The following is a 23,720-nucleotide window of genomic DNA, read 5'->3' as shown; positions in this document are numbered from 1 at the left end:
TCACCATGTTGTCAAGGAAGGGCTCGTCGCCGTACGACCCCGCCCCGCTCCCCGCCCCGCTCCCCGCCCAGCGGCCCGACCCCGCGGTGAAAACGGAGCGTGTGTCATGTGACGGCAGCAGAGAGCGAGCGCGCACGAGAGTTTCGCAACTTCGGGAAGTTTCGTCAAATCCATCGATCCGTGGACTTGTTTTTCCGAAGCCGTCGCTGCGTCTCTTCTCTCGGGGATTAATAGAGTTCGAGTCGCTCAGCAGCGGAACCAGCAGCACCGACGAGACCCACAGAGTGAGTTGGACCTTCAGTGGGTTTATAAAGTCCTTTTAAAATGTTTATAAACACGTGACTTCAGGTGATGATCTTGATGGATCTGAAACATATTTTCTTCATTGAATCTGTTAATTTCCTTCATTTTGATTTCATGTAGTGGATTTATTCACGAGAGATAAAATAAGATACATTTATGGATCATTTATTTGAGAAAAAAATGACTTTTTTCATTAAAATATTATATACATTATATAAATATTATTACATAAATATTTATTGAAATGCCCTTTTCAACTTGTTGTTTTTTTTCTCTGTCAATGACTGTCAATCATCATCATCCTCCAATGGTTTTAGTTGCTCTAGCTAAGAATGAGGCATCCCGAGACGTTCCAGTGCCAGAGTGGCCATGTAGCATCTCTTTGGAAGTGTGTCCAGGTTAAAAAGCTGGTCTGAGACGAAAAAAAACTTAAAAATATGAAAAAACTGTCTCCATATGTACTGAGTAACAAAGTGTGACTCTAGATATTTTTATTTAAACATCCAAAATCTAGTTTATATGACAGTAAAACAAGTGGACGATCACAAATATTCTCCTCCATCATGTGTGTGACTGTCTCGTCATTAATTGTCATTTATATTTAAAAATATTTCATGTACTCATGGAGGTTCAGTGGTAGTAAAATGCATACCTGATTACATGAATGAGTGTATTTTCTCGGTGACTGTAGTTTGTCTCTCGGCAGCAGGTGTGAGCTTCATTTGGCAACAGTGGCTGCTCACCTGAGCCCCTCCCTCCTCCTCACCCTCGCACATCTCCTTCCCTCTGCCGGTGGGCGTGGGGGGTTTCTCTCTCTCTCTCTCTCTCTTACTCTCTCTCTCTCTCTCTCTCCCTCCCTCCCTCTCTCTCTCCCTCCGTCTCTGTCTCTCAGCTTCCTGTGCTTTGTTTCAAGGCTGAGGCTTGCGTCACACATTCCACTTGGCATATGAAGCCCTTATCCTGTTTAGAGCCTGGAGTGAGAGCGAAACGGGGGAGAGGAGGGAGGCGAGAGGGATGTGGGGGGGGGGGGGGGGTGGAATGAGGGCGACCTCTCTCTCTCTCACCTCTTTTGTCTTTATTTGTTGCCGCTCCGAAAACTCTTTACGACTCTTCGAACACGTCTTGTTGGTCGTCCTCGTGCAGCTGATGCTCCTCAGTGGAGGAACTTTCAAAGATCTGGATCTGGTCCACAGACTCCAGTCTTCTGCTGCCCCCCCTCAGCTCCCCCCCGTGCTTGAGGTCCATGAAAGTTTTGTCATACTTTGGTGGAAACCCACTTCATTCTCTTCCCACTTTCTTCTTCTTTCCACTTCCATTTCGACATACTTTGGTCAAAGTGGCTGTTTTCTTTGCACTCTCTCATCCCCCCCCTCTCTCTCTCTCCTCTCATTCTTTGGGTATGAGGAGGTACACTGTTGTCGGTGGAGGGGGGGGTCGGACAGGAAACCACAGGCCCCCTGCAGCAGACCTTCTCCTCCTCCTTCTCTTCTTTACACCCCCTGACCCATCACACCAGTGGAAATAATAACAGCCAGACTGGAGTCTGAGGACTTCCGCTGCTCCTGCTGGACGCTCTGTTGTCTGGAGAAACTCAAACCTCCTGACAAGCTTCATGTCTCCATGTGTGTTTGTGAGCATGTTGATGGATCCCGTTTCCTCTCGGGCCCCCCGGGGTCTGCAGGAGAGGCTCGTGTTCGACCGTCGGTTCGGGATCGTCGAGGAGAGAACGACGTGGACGTGAAGTTGTTGAGTTGAAGTCCAGATGTTTGAGTTGAGAGTCAAACCTCTGGACTTGTTGGACTCGTAGTTGGACTCGTCACGTCCTGATTTTTGAGGAGGAAACATCATGTCAATCAAATCAAGTGCACGACATGTACAGTGAGGAAATCATTTGACAAGAGCAACAGTATTATAAGTAACAACCGAGAGAAAATGATGAATCTTTTATGATATTTATGACGTTAACAGTGAATTTAACAGGAAAATAAATGTAAAAAACGTATCAATTTTGCTGCTCATTTTACCAAATTTGACTTATATTTGAACTATCACTTTAAATGATGAAACTGGTTTGAAGCGTTAACTATTTACTCTTGTATTTAGTAGTAATAACCAGTCATTAGAATGTTGTTTACAGACGACTCTGGAGTAGATCCTCGTGTTCTTTATGATAATGAAGTTCAGTGAGTGAGTTTATTAAGTGTGTTTTGGTTAAAGTGCGACTGTGGCAACAAATAATCAACATTATGTTTGAGATAGTTAAGTGTCAACATGTCAATAATAATAATAATAATCATTATTGATGCGATACATATAAATACATATGTTTCAGTCAAATATACCCATAAGATAAACCTTTAAACTACTGAAAATGAGTGAAACACAAACTCTAAAACAAGTTTCTCAGTGAATACACAATGTCCACGATCCACGGGTCTGTGGTCCCTGAAGAGAACATCAGGTGAAGATCCCGTCATACAGGACACGAGCGTGAGCTCACCACCTCGCTCAAGTGTAGCCCGGAGTCGGCATGACTCCCCGGGGGTTGTGAGTGTGTAGTGAGTCGGTGTGTGTGCGCGGACATGTGGTGCTTCGCTCTGCGAGGATCATGTTGTGGAGGTCCGGGGGTGCACAGAGAAGGAGGGGAGTCTGTGGTGTTGCTGCGTGTTCTTGGACAAAGCTGTTGTCTAGAGGTTTCTCTGGTGATCTCATCATCTCCAGCTCTTCACTCTCTATGTGTGTGTGTGTGTGTGTGTGTGTGTGTGTGTGTGTGTGTGTGTGTGTGTGTGTGTGTGTGTGTGTGTGATCATTTGGTCCACTTTGTGATTTAGTGTCGGGATTCTGTTGAGCTAGCAGAAAGTTTGTGTGTAGCAGTGTGTGTGTGTGCACAGTTGTGTTTGTGTGTTAAGATTGGAGCCAGTAGCCACAATATTTTCCCTCTTCTGTCACATTGTTCTATATCATGCATGGAAGAGAGTGTGTAGTTGTGTGTGTGTGTGTGTGTATGTGTGTGTGTGTGTGTGTGTGTGTGTGTGTGTGTGTGTGTGTGTGTGTGTGTGTGTGTGTGTGTGTGTGTGTGTGTGTGTGTGTGTGTGTGTGTGTGCTTCAAGTAGGAAAAGCGGTGAAGGGTGAGAGTGTGTGGGGGGGAGTGTAGGGGGGGGAGGAAGTGTTTATCGAGTGGGTTGGGGTTGAGTACACAGTAGCTCCACTGACCTAGAAGGACAATATTTGCCCACCACACATGCGTCCCACACATACACACACATGCGTCCCACACAGACTCACACAAGTCTCCTGATGTAGTCGCTGTTGTGTCTTTTTTTTTTTCGTGAGCGAAACGTTCTATTTTTGGATCATGTGTCGATCAGATGAACATCTGTGTGTTCTTTGGGAGGAAACCAGAGGAGAGCGAGGACGTTCCATTAATTCTAATCATGGCTTTATTTGAATTATGAACTATTTCATCTTGTGCTTGAGTTGTCAAGCATAATACTGTATATACCTTTTTTTTTTTACTTTTCTAATGATTTACTAATAAGAAAACAACAATATTTAGCGCTGCTGCTGAAAACACCGTCTTACAAACAAGCTAAAATTTGAGCGTTTATGTCTTAATTATCAAAAAATAATCATCCAAACAAACGTCAGCTATATATAAACTCTTGTAAGTGAACATGACAAAAAAAACAAAAACATCATATGAATCACCAGGAACATTCTTCTCTTCAGGGTGACGTCGTGTTCACCCTGACGACTCACGCACAAGATTCAAGAGTCTTTTATAATCCATTGTTGACTTTGCGTCATTCAGTGTGAAGTTCACCTGAAGTTATTTGTCAACCACTCACTGTACAAGTTCACGTCCGTCTGTTCAGACAGGATTTATGTAGATTCAGCTTCAGGCGGTCGTCAGGAAAAAAGTCTCATGACTCACAGACCGTCCGTGGAACTGTCGATGACTGACTCTTTTAACATGTTTCAAGTTGTTCTGTTTCCTCGAAGGGTACAAACCCAGTCACCCAGTGTTCATATGTCAGCTTCTTCAAGCATGTTTCACACAGAACATCTGCCTTCAGCGACCCAGAGGTGGCAGAGTTGACGTGACCGACTCCACACGCATGTGACGTCTTGTTCTCTCGCTCCGAACGTTTGTAACTTGTTCTTCGGAGTAACATCTCAAAGTAGTCTAGAGAGTCTGAATCTTTCTCAACAATGATGAAGAATTGAAGTGTGAATTTAAAAATTCATCCAGGACACTTGAATGACACTTTGGTGAGAAACACACTTGAATGACAAGTGTTTTTTTCAAGATATAATTTAGATATTACACTTTTTTTTTCCTTTTATTGTATCTTTCAAACATGTTTTACTTTTAACATGTTTTTTTTTTTAATAAAGTGTGTATTGAATAAAACAATTACATTTTTTTTATTTACAATTTACATGTGAATTTCACAGCGTCCATTTTCGTGTCGCAATTTAAGCTCCAACCACTAGATGGCAGCAGTCACAACCTCAAAGCAAATAAAAAGGAACAATCAAATCTCCTGAGATGATGACTCGGGACGAGAGGATACAGTCCACTCCAGGATCTTTTAAAGCTGATTTTTGAACATATTATGGTTTTAAAACGAATCAAAGCAGTTAAAACTAACTCATAACTCCGATACAATGACTTACTACTATATTATAAAACAAATATTATACTTGTTCCTACAGTATTGAAATAGATCATATCGTTTATGTATTGTATCACAAGAGTCTTTCCAACTCGCGGCCCTTATAGACGTGTGTGTTTACGATTCTCTGGCATGTCTGGAATGTGAATATTACGAGCCGGCCGATGAAAAACAAGTGAATCATCGTATAATACACTGACTTGACCAAGTGGGTCGACTCAGTTCATGTTTGTGTATCATCGCTGCTCTTATTGTTGCCACACCGATGACGCACTCCACGTCGACGGCTTGACCTCAGACTGAACCAGCGGAACAATTCAAGGGCAGATTAAAAAAAAAAAAGAGGCGCGCACACACACACTCTCCACCTGAGACTCTTTGTCTCTCCGGAGCCAAGTCAGGGCGAGGCCGAGCCGCCCGTCATGTCCACGCCCTTCCTGACCCAGTGAAAGCATCCTGCCCTGCTACATGTTGGTCTGACCTTTTGTTAATAATTACCTTCTCTCTGGACTGTGTACTTTAATCAGGTACACAAACGCGTTCTTTCACAACAAACCTCAGGGTGTGAGGATCCACTTTTCTGGTCACACTTGTGTGTGTTTTCAGTGGCATTCACAGATCTTTGGCAGCGACAGCATGTGCTAATAGACGTGTCATCCGAGTGAGACGGATGCTACATTAGAGAGGAGGACAGGAAGTGCTCGTCGACTGTGATTTACTGCAAGAATCGTCGGCGTCTTCGGGATGTTTCTCACCAGCATACACTTAACCAGACACTCCCTGTGTGCGTCGTCGCTGTCAAACTCTTGGGTCAAAAGACAACTTTTTTTTTGCCCAAATACAATTTGTCCATATTGTTATTTAATTGACTCGACCAGGGGGACCTGTCAGGAAGTATGAGTTCGATCCACATGTCGTTTTGATTGTTGCAGACTCCATCTTTATTATCTCCTCGAGCAAACACTCTCCAAGAGAATTACTTTTATCACGTTTACTTTTATTGGAAGCGTTTATTTGTTCCTAATCTTCTCTTAGACGGAAACATCTTAATAGGTCACGATATCAAAATGAACATCCATGTAATTTCAGAGTTAACCACATAATATCACTTGAATTTCTCACCTTTCACCACTTGTCTGACTTACGGTTCTGGATTAAGAGGAGCTGATACTCATCCCGTCAGCTTCAGAACATGAAATAAAACTGGTTCTGCGGAACTCCCGCTTACATTCGACCTGTCCGTACCTGTCGCAGCAGTCCCTCCAACCAACACCTACAACCTCATGTTACGGATCGTATTTAATTTAAACAATATACACTTTGGCACCTTTTAGAAGGATTAATGTTCCTTCAGATGTGAAGATGAGTTGGTTTAATTGAAACACCAAAATGAACAAACGCTGTGAACATTTTATTTATCAAATTATTTTATTTTAAACTGAATCGAAAAAAGAAAATGCAATACATTGCTATTGAATATCAAATTAATATTAAGAGTTTTGTAACATATAATAATGGATTAAATGGTTATTTAATTGTTTTTCCATTTTTCTATCTTATATATATATATATATATATAATAATGTGTTTTTCTGTGTTGTGTTGGTCAGATTGTGTGTGTTTGTGGCATGAAACACCACATGTGTAACCGGAAATTAACTTCAATATGTTGAGAGACTTCTTGAGGTCAACCAAAACAGACGATGAACCATTTCTTGAAACAACTCTTGATAGAGTTTGGATCCTCGGGTCATCATCTGGTTCTGGTTCTGGGCCTCATGACTGGTTGCCCAACACGTTCCTCTCCTCAGCCTCTTGACACTCAGTGGAGCGGCTCGGTGTGTTAAAACGCTGCCTCTGATCCTGCAGGTGCCGGGCCCGAGCAGCCATGCTGATGTATGACTACCCTCTGAAGACAGACATGGAGTCGGTGAGTGTCGGCGAGTGTTTGTGTTTGTGCTCGTCGTGTCTGAGCCTGTTAGCTTCACACACAGCGCGGCGACATGTCTAGACACTCTGGTTTCGCACATTCCGTCTCTTCCTGGACAAACAGGTCCACCGCCGCACAATGGACATTTGCATACAATCGCACTGGAAACTCACACACTGACACACAAATTTTAGTGCGACTCTTAATGTTGTTTCCTCCCACAGTCCTTCTTCTCATCGGAGCCGTACGGCGTCATCTTCCCGCACCCGGCCCACATCTACCACCCGGCGCACATGCAGGCCTTCGCCCGGCCCCCCAGCGACCCGCCGCACACCCAGATGGAGCCGGTGGACCTGTCGCTCAGCAAGCGCTCCACCTCCTCTTCCTCGCCCCGCTCCTCCTCCTCCTCCTCCCCGGCCTCCTCCTCCTCACGTAGCTCCCCACCTTCTCCGTACAGCCCCGGGGGGCGCTCCTCCCCCCGAGGCTCCCCTCAACTGTCCCACATGCGCTCCTCGCCCTCCCACGTCCTCCAGTCGCCGTCGCTGTCCTACCCCACCGTGGTAACCCCCCTCATGGGCTCCGGCTCGGGTAAAGGGGTCATGATGTCGCCCGTCATGGTGCCCTTGTCCGTCCTGTACCCTTCCTCCCTCCACCTGCACCAGTCCATCATGGTGAGCCCGCATGTGGTCGCCGAGGAGGACCCGCAGCGGCACAAGACGGGTGAGACACGAACGACAGTAGAATATGAAAGAGTCCATTTTCGGTTCCTCATCTTAACCTTCTGAGTCTTTTATCACCCAATGAAACTAGCGACACACACTTCATGGAGTGCAAAAGTCATAGTAATAATAAAACCAGTCTTGCAACAATCATTTTTAAAAAACTATTTAGAATTGTGTTTGTACAGTGGATCAAATACTACTGTTGCCATAACAAGCCGACGGCTAGTAGTTTTGTCTCATACGTGTCGGTTCAAAGTAGATGTTTCGGTGCAGTTTAGAAGGTTTTCCTGTGCATGTATAGATTGTTTATGGCCCCAGGTGTTGACGGGTGTCTTTATTTTTTCTCTGCAGTTCCGACCATGAACCCGATGGAGGTGACGGGAGACGGGCTGGACCTGCACAAGTCCATCAAAGCAGAGCCTCGTCCGGAACTCATCCACGAGCATCACAGGAGTCACGAGCTGAAGTCGACGACCATCAGGATACAGCGCGAGTACGAGTAAGTCTCAGAGAGAAACATGTCAAATTGAACCTTACATGAACGCACACTTTTGCTTGTTGTCCTCACCCTTCCTCACGCCAGAGCCATCATGTCTGCGTCAGGAAATACTAGTACACAACACATGTCACGGTCAAAGAATGTAGTTATGTTTGTCTCGGAGAAAAAAGAATAGATACATTATATTTGCCGGTGTGGCCCCGCCCTCCCGCATCCTGTAGTTACCAGCAGTGTCAGGGCGTTGTTGTCACCGTGCCAACCGTGCGGGCGTCGCTGCTTTCATCGTTCTTTTGTGTGAAAATACATCAATAGACTTGAGCACAAGATCATGTCTTTGTTGTGTGGACGTCACATGAACTAGCAAGAGGTCAAGTTTGATGAGCGTATCTGCATACAAATATGTGTGTGTGTGTGTGTTGGTCTTGTGGGATATTTGGCCCATTCCTCCACGCAGGACTGATTATAGAGCCATACATATTTCAACACATAACACCTGCTATCAACTGCCACACACAAGCACACACTTGCACACTACACACACACACAGGCAAACAGATCCTGAACAAAGATTGAAATACACATATAAATGTACTGATGCATGAACACAATCTACACACACTGATAACCCCAAGCACACACATTGACACTATATGACACAACTGTACAATCAACAATTCAAAAGTGTAAATGTGCTACACAAACACAAACAAGTAGATAAACAACAGATATTGACCAGTTAAGCTAGCATGTCCTTCATTAATATAGTTCAATAACTTGTGTTATGATGAGTTATGGTGGTAAAGTTGATATGAGTTATGGTGGTAAAGTTAAGTTCGTATCATACTAGGAATAAAAGCGGGTAAATCCAATCATAGGATAGGGCCTGCTTGACACCTCGGCTCCTGCAAAGGTTTGAGTAATATCGTCTGCTGTCGTTCGAAGAAAAAAGTATTTGACATTTGAATTTATGCTCCTGCTCTTTCACAAAATAAATAATTGAATAATAAATAAATAAATAAATGTGTGTCACACCACGCCTGTAACATTACGAAAAATACTACTTTGTTCTTACTTATTATTATAATAATTATAAGTATAATAATAACAATAATAACATAAAGCCCGTCTTCGAGAGTGTTTTCTAAATTAATTAATTCATGAAAATGTTTTTTAAATGAAATTGAGAAATACGTTTTTACTCGTCCAAACCCATTCAAACACGTTTTTAAAGAGATCTCATGAAACAAAAGATTGTTTGCGCAGTAAGGTCGCTGACGTCACCACTGTTTGTTGACGGCTCTAGAGAAGCCTCTGGATCTAGTTTGGCCTGTGTTGAGGTTTGGACAGCTGACGCTGCTGCCTGGAAGAGCAGTCAGGTGGAGCCAACTTCCTTCTCAGCACACGAGCGCGACTTTCCAAGAAGTGGAATTCTGTCGGTGTTATGGGAAGGGCCGCGCGTCATTTGGCGCCCTCTGCTGGACGATCTGTGTAACGGCCGCTGTCTCTCCGCAGAGGGAACACTCCGTCCGTCATCGTTCACTCCCGGACCTCCTCGCACCCTCTGCCCGAGGACTCCCCGGACTCCCTGAAGAAGAGGAGGATCCACCGCTGCGACTTCAACGGCTGCAACAAAGTCTACACCAAGAGCTCGCACCTTAAAGCCCACAGAAGAACACATACTGGTGAGACTCTAGAAGTGTTGGCATGTTAGCTGTAATAAATAATAAATATTCATTATTATTGTTATTATTATTATTATTACTATACACGATATCACGAAAAAATATATATATATATATGCTTAATTTAAAATTAAGAGCATTAATTGCGTCTGCCTTCTAAACTTTTATTTATCTCTGTCGTACTTTTTATATCGTATACTACTTTTTTTTAAATCCACATTTGTTTATCTTTTATTAATGGTTTGAAACTAATTCAGATTTAGATATTCAGCCAAGTTATAGATTTAAAATGGTACATAATTATGTTTTAAATGTTAAAACTCGTTACGTTTAAAAGGACATTTTCAAATATTCTTTTCATTATATTGTTTTTCCTTCGAGTAGATGAGGGAAGGAAATGAGAATGCATTATAATGCCTTCGTACTTATAGGGTCAGAGGTGGGGTTGCAAAGGTTTTTAAGACTTAAAAGTGGGCCCTGAGTTGGAAAAGGTTGTGGACCACAGATCTAGAGGTTATAGACAAATATATACCATAAAATATCGTAACAATCTAATTTAGACTTATTGAGAAATTATAAATTAAATCCAATTTTTCTAACCAGCTTAGTCATATGGCATCGTCAGTGGTGACGGGTTGATGCTACAGCTGGCATGGAGGTGAGGACATGGCTATTATAAAATTGTAGAAAACGACATGAAAAAAATGTCAACATGTCTTTCTTGGTTTTAGAAATGGTATGCAGAATGCAATGAATAAATAGTTTTCTCTTGAAACTAACTCCTACCTAGTGGTAACAAGTTCCTTTCATAGGTAACATGCAAATCAAAGATCCAGTTTTATTTACGTTTGGCACGAGATGAATGTTGTTAAACGCTCGTAAAAAAAAACAACTTGGCAGGCTGCACTAAAAAGAAGCTTCAGGGCTCGATGATGCCACTTTTAAATGTCTTCCTGAGAACACATACTGTGCCTGTGGTTTCATGTGTGGTTGATGGTCCTTCCTTCTGGGTTGCAGGTGAGAAGCCCTACAGGTGCATGTGGGAAGGCTGCACGTGGAAGTTCGCTCGCTCCGACGAGCTGACGAGACACTTCCGCAAACACACGGGAGTCAAACCCTTCCAGTGTCCCGACTGTGAACGCAGCTTCTCCCGCTCCGACCACCTGGCCCTGCACAAGAAACGTCACCTGCTGGTGTGAACGTTCCCGCTTGACTCTTTCAATTTTCTGGGGAAGGACTGTTGCTCAGGGGGGGATTTGACACGTGGAATAAATTAATCTCTGTAACTGTGGGTGTTTTATCAGGCCTGGGATCCGTCCAGGCTCGTGAGGAACTGCAGCAGCTCAGCTGGCCCTGACTGTAGCGCCCTCCTGTGGCTCTCGCTTGAAGCACACGAAGCTTGATCATATCCATATTAGTTCCCTGCCTGCAATGTCGTTCACAAGCTATGCAAATATAATGTGAAACTCTTCCGAATGTATCCCTCCACACAGTGGTCTTTTATCTCCACACACCTGACCTGCCTCTTCATCATGAAGTACAACATAATCCGTGGAAAAGAAGCTCACATTTCTTGTACATAAGTTTCAGCGGGTCACACTCTTGAGTGATGTTTTTTTTTTTTTTTTTTAAAAGGTGTTATTGAAAATGTGAATGTTTTGGCACAGGGGCATTGATGTAGTCTGGGTGGTGCGACGCCACGTTTGTTTCAGAAATCACAATTGTTTTGAAGTTTATGGTCATTTAAACTAGTTTGGGGAGCTTTTATTTTCTTCTCAGCTGGAAGGAAAAATGCACACCATACTTTTCTTTTTTTTCTGTGGCAAATACACCTAAAAAGTCCATTATTAAAAATATCTTTAATCAGCACTGAGCATTTTTAGTCATCCAATTATAGCATACGCTTCAAATCCAACTTATTTTATAACTTGCCACCTCATGTCTTCGAGTTTGCACTTTATGCAGAAAACATTCCAAATTGTTCAGCATTTATCGGTCACGCATCTGCCGGTCAGTTGTGTAGAGTTTTCCGATGGAATCATGTGTAGCCGCTCAGTGGATCAGCTCTTGGATTTTCTCTGCAGTTTTACATGTATGTGTTTCATGTCAACTAACATAAGTTGTAATATATAAATACACACAGTATAAATATATATGTATATTTTATGTGATTATTAGACTGAACGGGCAATAAAGGTTTCTATTAAGCATGATTTTTTTGATATTCATATTAATGGCTTTTACACATTTTTATAATAATGTGTCTTTATTCAACTTCCATCTGTGTTGATCATTCAAAGGGAACCTGTTGAACTGTGAACTCTGTGCAGGTTTATTTTTCCATTCAGCATTTATTTGACAAGAATACTCACACCACTTAATAAACTTTAATGTTATTTGCAGAAAGTAACGCTGTGGTGATCTTTTATGCACAATGACTATTTGTTTTTTAACCGAATTCTCTCATTAAATCTAGTATAATCTGATAATTAGTCACATGTTCTTACTCGTCATGAATTACCATTATTGCAAGATAAGCATCTGAAGTTAACCAACAGTTATCCTTCTTAACTTTGATCACTCATTCACTGCACTATTATTAATTATTTAATGTTTTATTTCCTGTCTGTGTTATTAACATGTTATATTGGTCATACTCGCCATCACATGGTTCAAGGTTTTATTTTCCATTTGTGCTTAAACAGACAGTCCCAACACATTGGAAATCTTGTGCAGGTTCGAAGAGTCAGTTTTAGGAAACAGAAAACACAAACTTAAGTATAAATGAATATAGAGCTCAATCTATACAGAATATAAAAATATTAAAAATGAAAGTACAAAAATATATATACGTACAAATATACAGCATATGTGTATATACAGCTCTGGAAAAATTAAGAGACCAGTGCATTTTTTCTGAAATCAGCATCTCCAAAAGACAAGAAAAGTTTTGAGTGAGTAAAAGAAAGATTCAATTCTGGCTTTACTGGCTGAGGAGTACAGTGAGCGTCAGGTTGCCTCCATCCTTAAAATGCTAAGACGACGGTTCAAGGTCAAGGAACAGACACTGGGGACAACAAAGCTACAGACCGGGCAGGGGGCAGAAATGACTCTCCACTGACCGGGATGACCGTCAACTTATTCTAATGTCACTCAGAAACTGTAGGATGACATCAAGTGACCTACAAAAAGAATGGCAGATGGCAGCTGGGGTGAAGTGCACAGCAAGAACGCTTCGAAACAGGCTCTTAGGGACTCAAGTCGTGTAAAGTTAGAAAAAAATCCCTTCATCAATGAGAAGCAAAGAAGAGGCTGAAGATTGAGAACATAAGGACTGGACCGTCGAGGACTGGAGTAACGTCATCTTCTCTGATGAGTCCAATTTTCAGCTTTGCCCAACACCTGGTCGTCTGATGGTTAGACCTGGAGAGGCCTACAAGCTACAGTGTCTTGCACGTACTGTGAGATTTGGCGGAGGATCGGTGATGCTCTGGGGGGGCTTCAGCAGGCCTGGAATTGGGCAGATTGGTCTTTGCGAAGGACGCATGAATCACATACAAAGGTGTCTTGGAAGAAAACTTGCTTCCTTCTGCTCTGACAATGTTCCCCAAATCTGAAGATAGGTTTTTTTCCCAGCAGGACAATGCTCCATATGCCACACAGCTAGCTGTCAATCAAGATGTGGATGAACCACCAGATCAAAACCCTGTCATGGCCCAATCTCCAGACCTGAACCCCATTGAAAACCTCTGGAATGTGATCAAGAGGAAGATGGTCACAAGACATCAGAGCTACTTGAATTCTTACGCCAGGAGTGGAATAAAGTCACCCAAGAAAGTCCGAAAACATTGCATCTTACTTGTTATTTTCATCATTTATCATTTTCTGCATACAAATGACAATATTTTTATTTGGAATGTGGCAGAAATGTTGTCAGTAGTTTATAGAATGAAACAAAAATGTTCATTTTACTCAAACACATGTAGTGAAATCAGAGAAACTGATAATTTTGCAGGGGTCTCTTAATTTTTCTCCAGAGCTGTATTTATATTTATATATAAGAGAGAGGCAAAATTGGCAACAACCACAAATAATAATAATAAAGAACTAAATGTTGTTTTTAAATTCCGTGAAAAAAAAAAGTGGGCTCGTCCGGGATTTGAACCCGGGACCTCTCGCACCCTAAGCGAGAATCATACCCCTAGACCAACGAGCCGCCGAGCAACGAGCTGCATTTAACAGTACAAGAATATAACCACGTAAAGCGGTGGACTTTGATCGTAGTTTCCTGGTAAAATTACATTTGGAAGAAAATCGATACTATTGTTTTGCAAACTAATATCGATCATGCAAACTGTGTCTGTTGAAGGTGATGTTTCCTCACAAAGCGCTCGGTTAGCTTAGCTCCCGGGAGGGAGGAAGTAGCTCCAGTGACGAGTAGGAACAACAGCCTGACGACGTGGCGGCGGAAGAGGATCCGCTGGTACCGACGGGTGAGTCTCCCTGGAGCAGCTTTTGCTCTTCATTGTTTGGCAATTTTGTTTCTCACGAATAGTAGAATAAAAATTTCCATCAAATAGTTTGGACGTGAACGCAGATGCGAAGATGTCACTGAACTTCTAGGTTATTTTAAAATGTTTTTCAGCGTGACTGACGTGACTTTGTTTACATGTCAAAAACATCCCACAGAGGATAACATTTTTTCCTGCAGAGTTCTTGATATATTTGTTCAATAAGGCTGAAATAAAAGTTTTAAATCACATAATAAAACTGGTATGATCGCTCGGAAAATGTCTGGTTAAGGAACTAACAAGAATGATGTCGATTATCTCTAGAATATATTTGAAACATTTCCATAACCGGCTAGTTTTACATTTAAAAACCACAAAGGGACATTTGTCTTGGGAATATAAAAACGGTCAGTGATGGGCGCTGTTGCTGATGTCAGTCGCACAATGATATTTTATCTTCTTATCCTAAACTAAACAAAGGAGCTACAGTTGCAGGAGACAATTCTCTGTTGCTGATAATAGTTTGGACTAATGGAAAGTCCAATAAACTTTGTTATTTATCTAAATTCAGCCAAGGACAGTTTACAGGAAGAAAAAAAAATATTTTTAAGGATTTAAGGGTAGTAATTTAATATTTTATTTAATATAAATCGTTTCCTGTGACGTAAAGCTACACAAGTCATGCAAGAAAATATAAATTATCATCTGCAGTACAAATGCTTATTTACAAGACATGGCAAAATGACGTGACTGTCAATATATTTGCAGTAGCTCATGATGTACCGACATTTTTATGAAGAAAACTGTATTCATAAGTGAACTCAGGGAGTTCAAAAAAGTAATGCAACCTTAAAGAGACAAAACTGATGCATTTCGTAATCATGTCTACAAACGGTTTGGACTTTCTACTGTGTTAAAAAACAACTCAATCCCCAAATCTTTAAAGTTTGTTTGTTTAGTAGACACGTAAAGCTATTAGATTATTTTAGATATTTAAATGAAAATGTAAGTCAAATATTTTAAATTAAATTAAATTAAAACTGTTTTGTGTGTGAATTGATGGAAAAAATTTATTTGAAACATTTTCAAGATATTTTCCAATATATCTGAAAGATAAATGTGAACTGAAAACTAATAAAATGCATTTTTTTTTCAATCCAGATCATCATGTCTGAAGCAGCACATTCAGATGGAGACTTGTCTTCCGTATCAAATGACACCCCTCACTCAACCCCCCCCATTGAACCCAGCTCAGACCAGGAAGTCCGAGCCATTGTCACGCAGCCGTCCGCGGCGCCCCAGCCAACGGTTGTCCTGGAGGCGGATGAGTTTGCTCTCTCTGGACAGAAGATGGCATCAGAGGAAACCACTGAAGCTCACACATCACAGCCTGAGAGTCAAACGCTGGAGTGTGATCAACCCGTGAGTCTGGAGGAAGACATGGAAGCTGCAGACAGTGAAGAGGTTTGTTTTCATCGTATTCCTCGGATCCTTCTTCACTTCAGTCTTACTGTGGCGATGAATAAAACTTTAATCTCTTCTCTGTTGGGTTTTGATCAAATGTCTTCAGGGCTCAGCTCACGAGACGGACAAGAGCTGGACTGGTTGGGGTTCGTGGGGCAAGTCTCTTCTCAGCAGCGCCACCTCCACAGTTGGTATGAATAAATCATTTTGATTTCATCCTCATCCTATTACAAAATTAATTCATGCTGGTGTGAACTGTCCTCGGTGAAAGTGAAGGCAGGAGAAGCTCTGCGACTTCACCGGACCTCAGTGGGAGAGGAGGCCACTGAAGAGGAGGAGAGGTCACAGAAGCCAGATCTAGGAGAAGAAATGGAGGACGTCTCCTCTGCTGCTGCAAACAGAGGTGTCTTCTCTACCATCTCTAACGCAGTGCAGAACACGGTGAGTCAACATGTAAAGCAAAAATGAATCTGATATCAAAAACATTATTATTGTCCTGAAGAGCTTTATCACAGGGTTTAGAATCTTCTTAACACACGACCATAGTTCTCAACACAGTACACTAAATTCAGATTTTTTTTTAAAATATTTTTTGTAAAAAAAAAATATAATAAAATTATTGAAAAATAATTATTAAAATATATTAAATATATAAATATTATTTTGATATTCTATTATCAGAATAAATCCTACCTGTTTTGTTCAAACACTAAAATACTCATGAGTACAATAAAGGTCCAAGATCTATTTAAGAGACACTCAAATAAAATAGATTTTTTATTTTATTTTGGTGGTGAAGTAGAAAAAGGGATCCAGTAACTGAAACCGCTATATGCCCCTCTATCTTCGTCTGGAAAACGACAGAAACAATATTAAAAAAAAAAAAGAAATCAAAACAGACACTTAATAAATGTTTGAACTAGGTAAATAACTTAAACCAAAACATGCTTATTTCAATAAAATACTGTCATATTCGTCAATAAAAATTAGGTCTAACTGTTTATTCAAACTTGCTTATACATGAATAAATACTATATACTCAAATTATTTGATAAAAATGTGTTGATACAATCATATAAAAGTTGGCTGTAAGTAAGTAAGTAATTTTTATCTGTATAGCGCTTTTCCAGACCAGGGTCACAAAGCGCTTAAACAATCAAAACAATATTCAATAAAGTATATACTTTAAAGGGCAAGATAAAAACTCATAACACAACAGGAGTTCCAGAAAATCAAGGAAAAGCCTGAACAAATAAAAATGCCTTAAGATGTTTCTTAAAGGAGTCAGTAGATCCATCAAACACAGAGGATCTTGGTCTTAAACATTGCCGTGCACAAGATGGATCATGGTGCAGGAGGAAATAAAGGTTTATTGTAATGCATCCCATAATAAAGCAGAATAGCGTTCACCACAGTGTCTTGCAAAAGTCATTTTTCACTTCTCTGTCTGTCAGGGCAAAACCATGATCAGCGGCGGCCTTGATGCTCTGGAGTTCATCGGAAAGAAGACGATGACGGTCCTGGCTGAGAGCGACCCTGGGTTCAAGAAGACCAAGATCCTGATGCAGAAGACGGTGTCTCTGAGTCAGTTGTTGAAGGAGGCCAAAGAGAAGGAGCGAGCTCGCCTGGGCGGTCAGCAGATCAACGCGCCCACGGCCCACTACGGGATCCTCTTCGACGACTACCAGGGTCTGTCCCACCTGGAGGCGCTGGAGATCCTGTCCAACGAGAGTGAAGTGAAAGTGCAAGCCTTCCTCTCCTCCCTGACGGAGGAGGAGCAGGAGGAGGTGAAGACCGAGCTGATTCTCATCAAAGAGATTTTCATCACACCGGTGGAGGAAGAGAAAGAAGAAGAAGAAGAAGAAGAAGCAGAGAGCAAAGATGACGGTGATCAAAGTTGATGATTATAATGAATCCTGGTAGAAGTGATGATTCAAGGCCATTATATAGTGAAGTTTGACGCTTGTGTGTTTCTCTCAGAACCGAGAGCAGAGGAGTTTGTGAGCGTTCTCACCGAGCTGCTGTTCGAGCTTCATGTCGCTGCGACGCCAGACAAACTCAACAAGGTCAGGCCAACCACGAATAAATGTTGCCATTGAGCTGAAAATGACGTGTACGGAAACATTCAGTAATGCCACAAAAATGACACTTGCTCGTGGTTGTGTGTGTGTCTGCAGGCTCGGGCGAGAGCTCATGACTGGGTGAGTAAGGTGGAGGAGCCGGTCTCTCTGGAGACACCGGACACATCAGATGGGGAGAGTAAGACAGAGAGGGACGAAGCTGGAGAGAAGACGGAGGAGGAATCAAAAGAGGAAGTGAAAGAGATCAGCCCAAATTCTGTAGAGGTAACATGTATTGAAATTCATTGATAGAGTTTTATTCTGACGTGTTTTCTCTGCGTCACACCAGGTGGTCTACCTGTCTTCAGTGGGCAGCCTGGCAGAAGTGACGGCGCGCAGTATAGAGCAGCTCCACAAGGTGGCAGAACTGATCCTCCACGGACAGGAGCAGGAGAAGGCAGCCAGAGACCAGGCCAACATCCTGTCCAAGTGGGTTTGAATCCTAATCCTGGAGCATGTCTCTTTCAAAAATGCAGAATCACTATTTCAAATATCTATCCGCAGGTTGATGCGAGCCATGTGTAAAGAGGTGGATTGCTTAACCAAGAAGTTCTCCGAGACACTCGTTCTTGTCGGGGTAAGTAATACATTGTTTCATAGAACATGTTTTGTATTACGTTCTTTTTGTCGCATATTATATCAAAATATGATATTCAAATAACAATTTGTAGAACACCAATCGTAGCTTCAAAAACAATCCTTTCAGAATTATATATACATTTGTAACTACAATATACTATTATACCATTCCTCCAGTCTTTCTCTGAACAATGTTCTTTTAATCTTAATTTATAAGTTAGGCTCTCCATTGTCTCTATGGTTTTGACAGTGAATACATGAGTATTTAAAGCCATATAAACAAAAGTTTTTGTTTGTTACTGACATTTATTTGTACTGTTCTAACCATGCATAACTATTTTTTAATGTAGCATTTGCAATTTTTCCTCACTTTAAAAAACATATTTCATCTCCTCGTACATTTATTTTGACATTTATCTCTATTTTGTTTTGTGTTTGTTAAAAACTGTCAGAAGTAGCTTCAACAACTGAATTATTATCCTTTTATCAGGGAAACAAAAAAAAGAAAATCGTTCAAATAATCTCTTCTTATCACTTAAGTTTGTTTTACACACGTGTTGCTTCAGAGTTTGTACTTGTTTTCAAATTAAAAAGACAATAAGACATCAAACCTCTGCCCTCAAATCTTCGCCTATCCCAGGGTCATCTCCCAAGGGGCCACATTTTCTACTTGGACAGTTGTGATAGGCCAAAAACAAGAAAACTATCTAGTTAAAATAATTAAATACTTTTTCTTGCTGTCAGAAATCAGTTTTATAGTTTTACTCTGATTAATGAATACAGACATGTGACCTGACCTATACTGTGATTATTATTTTTACATTTTATATGTGTTTTGTATGATGACCTTGAGTTTAATAAAGTTGCCTGTAAATAAGAAGCATTTTTTATATGTATGGAATATATAATGTGATACTTTTTTAGCATTAGAAATGTCATGTTCGACGCAGAATCACTTCAAGGTAAAGCAGAACATCTGGTGAAAAGCATTTTTAACTGAGATATTTCAGTTTGTTTTCCGATTGCAAATGAAATATCATGTTGGTGTTAACTTGTGGTTTGCGGTCTCATCCAGAGTCAGTGCAAAGCAGAGGAACTGAATCCAATGGTGGACATTGTTCTTCTGGAGGTGAGAGATGTTCATCCCTCAATAATCTCACCTCCCCTCTTCGTGTCCTCTTAAACCTCATCCTTGCCTTTGTCTTCTTTATTAACCTCTTATCAATATTGTCAACTCTGCCTTTACACGAGCTGTTCCTCTGATATAGTCACCATTGAACCCAAAGACTTGAAAAAGCTACATTCATATTCTTCTTCAATCCTCTAACAATGGATGTTGATCACCGTGGATCACCTGTCCTGTAGGCAGATGTCTGAACTCTCCTCATGATCAGTGTGAGACACAATTTACACTGACGATGATGATGTTGCTTCCTCTCCCCAGGGCTCCAACAGCGACACCTACATCCAGAACGCATTTCAGCTGCTGTTGCCGGTGCTTCAGATCTCACACCTGCGGAGCGAACAGAACAGAAGCTGCACGGAGACGCCTCCAGAAGCGCAGCAATAACACACACAAACACTCACGACCTGCTTGTCTTTAATTAACTGTATATCTGTATATATGTGTCGCTCAGAGTGACGTCCTCTCCAAAGTTTTATGATGTAATATTATTCACGCACAGTTTAATGACTGTGAAGCAAATCGACTTTATTAACGTGAGTCAATCTGGACAAAACCAACCAACAGGTTGAATGATTCAAATGTAACCGGCTGTTTTTTTGCACCTCCTATTTACTGCTGTTGTGTAACAAACTTTTATTTGTAGTCACATTGTTTTGATGTCAAACACATGAAGGGCGCTTTAATTGTGACAGAAAAATAAATATAATTATTGTAATTTAGCATGAATAAAGAAACTTGTCTTGGTGGAGGTTTCAGTTTTAAGACCAAAAGTTAAAAACTGGTTACTTTTTAAAAATCATTATTAAATTTTAAAAATAAAAAAAAATCAAAATCAAATCTGAAATTCAGTCAGGATCGTCTTGTCCAAGTCTGAGACCATGGTGGTGGACAGGCTCTATGTAATTTTTATTTGCAGATGTGGCTCATAGATCTATTCATATTTAGCATTTGAATGAAGAATTTTCTAATATAGTCTTTCAACCTTTTGGATTGAAACCCTCTGGATGACAGCGTCTCCTTTTTTATCAAGATAAATGACGACAAAAAAAAAGCTGTGCCTTCTCCCTGCATACTAAATAACTGGCAGCGCTCTGTCACACATCTTCCCTAAAGTCAGTTGAAAGTCTCGAAGGCATGTGGTTTACGTCGGACACCTTCATGGCCGGTCAGGTTGTGCGTCTCCTCACATCAGCAGATCTGCTCTTCTGTGTCGCCGGAGGTAGAGGAGGAGGAGTGACTGCGGTGATGAAGATTCGCTGCGGAGCCTTCAGTGAAGTTGCCTCCGTTCAGCAGAGTTTCTATTTCATCTAACAACACGGCACACAAGCACATAAATCCATCAATTATCATTTATTAGTCCACACTTTTAATGGTCATGTTGGATCATGTGTTTGATCCAACATGACCATCGTATGAAGAAGAAAAGTTAGTCATAGTTAATCCTCTTACCTTTAGTATCAACTTCTTGAATGGGTGACAGACCTGCCAGAATACCGCAATGTGAGTTGAACGGCATTTTCTTTTAAACTGCAATACAAGAGACTGACCTGATCCAGGCCCGTGAGAGCCCCATGTGTGAGGAACGCTTCCTTCAAAACACCATTTTCATGAATGAAACCGACTTTTTAGTTGTTAGAACAGCAAAAGATTGACTACCGTTTGGAGCCTGGATGGATGTACAGTTTTCTTTTTCTGTAAAAAAAAAAAAAAGACAAACATGAAGATGATGAAGAAAGAACTCACACAAAGATATTCTGCTGAGGGTTCTGGCAGGGATGACACTGCTAGACTCACTGAAAAGTTTAAAAAAGACAATGAAAGAGTTTTATTTTTACCAAGGAACTTGTGGGACAAAGCCTACATGCAACACCAGTTCTCTGACTTTATCACTATATTTAATTTAAGGCCATATGTTTTTGAGACATGAAAATGTGAGAAAAAGAAAACATTAAATGTGATCGAGTGGGAAAAGGGACATAAGGTTTTATTGGGTTATAAAGGTACAAATACCTTTCAGCAGCATGGCAGCCAAGGTGTGGGCACCAGGAAGCTCCTTTAGCTTTTCTAAGGTGAACAAAGAAATGTGGTAGTTGCATTTAAAGGCCACGAAGAGTGATTTCTGACTTACGGCCTCTTTGCTCCGTCTTGTAGATTTGACCGAGGACGTGAGAAACTATGGCCAACACAAGCACACACAACAGAACCAGCCACAGAGCTCTGAACACACAGTGCCAGTCATCTGGACAGATGTCAACAGAAAACACATGGTAGAGAGAAAACAATCAAAATACACCGATGATCAACTTCCAGGGAAATCTGCTCTCTGGTCTTCAAACCAACCTTCTTCTTCCCGTGTCTCCTGCTTTCCTGAAGCACGGAAGAGAGTGTTGTTGGAGATCCAGAACAGACAGGGCTTATGAGGGGCTTCCCCAGAGAGCACACAGCAGTAAAATGCCTCCAGGAGATCTTCATCATCCTCCTCCTCTTTGTCAGGGAAGTGTAGACGGAGAGAACTCTGGTTGTTGCCGCCATACAAGGTGAGATTCAAGTGTCCGTCCCTCAGTTGTACGTCCACGCTCACTTCAAGATACTCTGAAAGAAACACATGAAAGAAGACGGAACAATAGTGTACATTATTACATCCTTGAAATTATCATTATATTATTAAACATTTGAACAGCTTTGGCATTAGCTGGCAAGCAAGAGGTGAGTAGAAAACAAAACCGAACTTTAGCTGCAGATTCTCGACCTGCAAACCAGAGGCTGTTTTATAACAACTTCTTTGTTGTAATCATGTGGATTCATTGAAATCAACCACATGACATACACAATAATCACATGGTGGTATGACCAAATCATATGATATGATAAACATAATGACCACTTTACACATGTAAATGATAAAAGGAAATACATAAGTCAACATGAATACTAAATAAATTAACTGAACTTAAGTATGACATAAATACTCTGTTGTAAAAATAATGATATATAAATCAATACATAAATTAGAGAGATAATGTTAAATTGTAATTAATAATTTAGTTAGAAAAAAATATGTGAGATTGTTTTTGGAAAATGTAGACGAAATAAAAATTGTGTAAAGTTTGATGATTTGATTATATTATTTCTATTATTGTACAATAATTATGTATATAAATGAAAAATGTCTTGGACACAAAGTGTACGATCGCTTAAAATCCTACAAATTGACTGAAACTTATGTAAAGAACAAAAGAGATTGAAACTAACAAACAATAAACGACAACACTTGCTTCATTGGGACATTATCTACACATGTACCTATATATATATTTTTAATTAACCGCTTAATTATTTTACATATTTCCTGGATCTGCTGTGCAAGACTGTGACAAACACATGGGTTAAATTCTACCAGTGAATTCAGAAGCATTAACTCCTACCTGACGCTGAGCTGCTGCGCTGTAACTCATCTGTGATGCCGTCAGTGTTGCACACAAACCTCCTCATATCTGTGTTTTTTCCAGAGTCTGACTCCGTGTGACCGACTTGTTGGACGCAGGCCTGGAGCCAGTTTTCTCCTCCTGAAGTCTGGTTGAAGTCACACACCTTCTTCCATCTGTGCCTCTCCATGTCTTCATCCTTCATCTCTCCACCCTCTCGCTCACAGAGTTCATCTGGTAGACAAGTCAGCTTCACCTTCTCCACTAATGGGGAAAAATATGGAACTTTTTAGTGAGAATAAAAAACGTATAATCAAGGATACAATTGGCTTCTGGTGATGAACTGGAAATGGTAATATTTAAACATCTGTATAGACAATGTTCGTAGGACTCACCCGGGACTGTAGTGAAGAACTCTGGGAGGAAGACGAGGAAAGCAAAGAGTTTGGTCGAAGCTACTCTGCTCATGTTCAGGCCATATGGTTCCTCTTCTAATACACACTACCTCCACATGACGAACAACCCCGACTGTCTTCTTCATGGAATTGTGATTCTTTTCAAGACCTTCTACTTCAAGAAAACTTTTCAAATGGCTCTTGATAGGAAGGGCAGCTTAAAAA

At 41.0% G+C, this 23,720-nt stretch overlaps 3 protein-coding genes and 1 non-coding gene across 5 annotated transcripts; 2 read left to right on the top strand and 2 right to left on the bottom strand.

The window, feature by feature from the left end:
* Window positions 1-104: 104 nt before the first annotated feature.
* Window positions 105-12,028, top strand: klf3 (Kruppel like factor 3 (basic)). Its single transcript, XM_087799835.1, has 6 exons — window positions 105-284; window positions 6,852-6,912; window positions 7,137-7,632; window positions 7,986-8,133; window positions 9,646-9,815; window positions 10,833-12,028. The coding sequence occupies exons 2-6, from the start codon at window positions 6,871-6,873 to the stop codon at window positions 11,012-11,014; spliced, it is 1,038 nt and encodes a 345-aa protein (XP_087655961.1). The 5' UTR covers window positions 105-284; window positions 6,852-6,870; the 3' UTR covers window positions 11,015-12,028.
* A 1,931-nt stretch (window positions 12,029-13,959) lies between these two features.
* trnap-agg (transfer RNA proline (anticodon AGG)) lies at window positions 13,960-14,031 on the bottom strand. The gene has a single exon. It is a non-coding gene; the product is annotated as a tRNA-Pro (tRNA).
* Window positions 14,032-14,184: 153 nt separating this feature from the next.
* fam114a1 (family with sequence similarity 114 member A1) lies at window positions 14,185-20,394 on the top strand. Its single transcript, XM_087799799.1, has 11 exons — window positions 14,185-14,308; window positions 15,488-15,790; window positions 15,897-15,981; window positions 16,062-16,231; window positions 17,245-17,677; window positions 17,771-17,856; window positions 17,968-18,135; window positions 18,200-18,339; window positions 18,415-18,487; window positions 19,565-19,618; window positions 19,934-20,394. Exons 2-11 carry the CDS (start codon window positions 15,494-15,496, stop codon window positions 20,057-20,059), a joined length of 1,632 nt encoding a protein of 543 aa, XP_087655925.1. The 5' UTR covers window positions 14,185-14,308; window positions 15,488-15,493; the 3' UTR covers window positions 20,060-20,394.
* A 167-nt stretch (window positions 20,395-20,561) lies between these two features.
* Window positions 20,562-23,720, bottom strand: LOC148088771 (uncharacterized). 2 transcript variants are annotated; one of them, XM_087799847.1, is made up of 9 exons: window positions 23,496-23,720; window positions 23,101-23,364; window positions 22,016-22,267; window positions 21,804-21,914; window positions 21,686-21,739; window positions 21,332-21,367; window positions 21,223-21,264; window positions 21,125-21,157; window positions 20,562-20,982 (listed from the first exon to the last, which is right to left on the bottom strand). In XM_087799847.1, exons 1-9 carry the CDS (start codon window positions 23,566-23,568, stop codon window positions 20,864-20,866), a joined length of 984 nt encoding a protein of 327 aa, XP_087655973.1. In that variant the 5' UTR covers window positions 23,569-23,720; the 3' UTR covers window positions 20,562-20,863. The 2 variants fall into 2 exon arrangements, with proteins under 2 accessions (XP_087655973.1, XP_087655982.1); XM_087799856.1 differs by having other exon boundaries at window positions 21,223-21,260.

This window comes from Callionymus lyra, chromosome 1 (genome assembly GCF_982586985.1).
Source record: "Callionymus lyra chromosome 1, fCalLyr1.hap1.1, whole genome shotgun sequence".
NCBI classification, from domain to species: domain Eukaryota; kingdom Metazoa; phylum Chordata; class Actinopteri; order Syngnathiformes; family Callionymidae; genus Callionymus; species Callionymus lyra.
The sequence above is the reverse complement of the archived record's forward strand: the minus strand, read 5'-3'. Positions and strand labels throughout refer to the sequence as shown.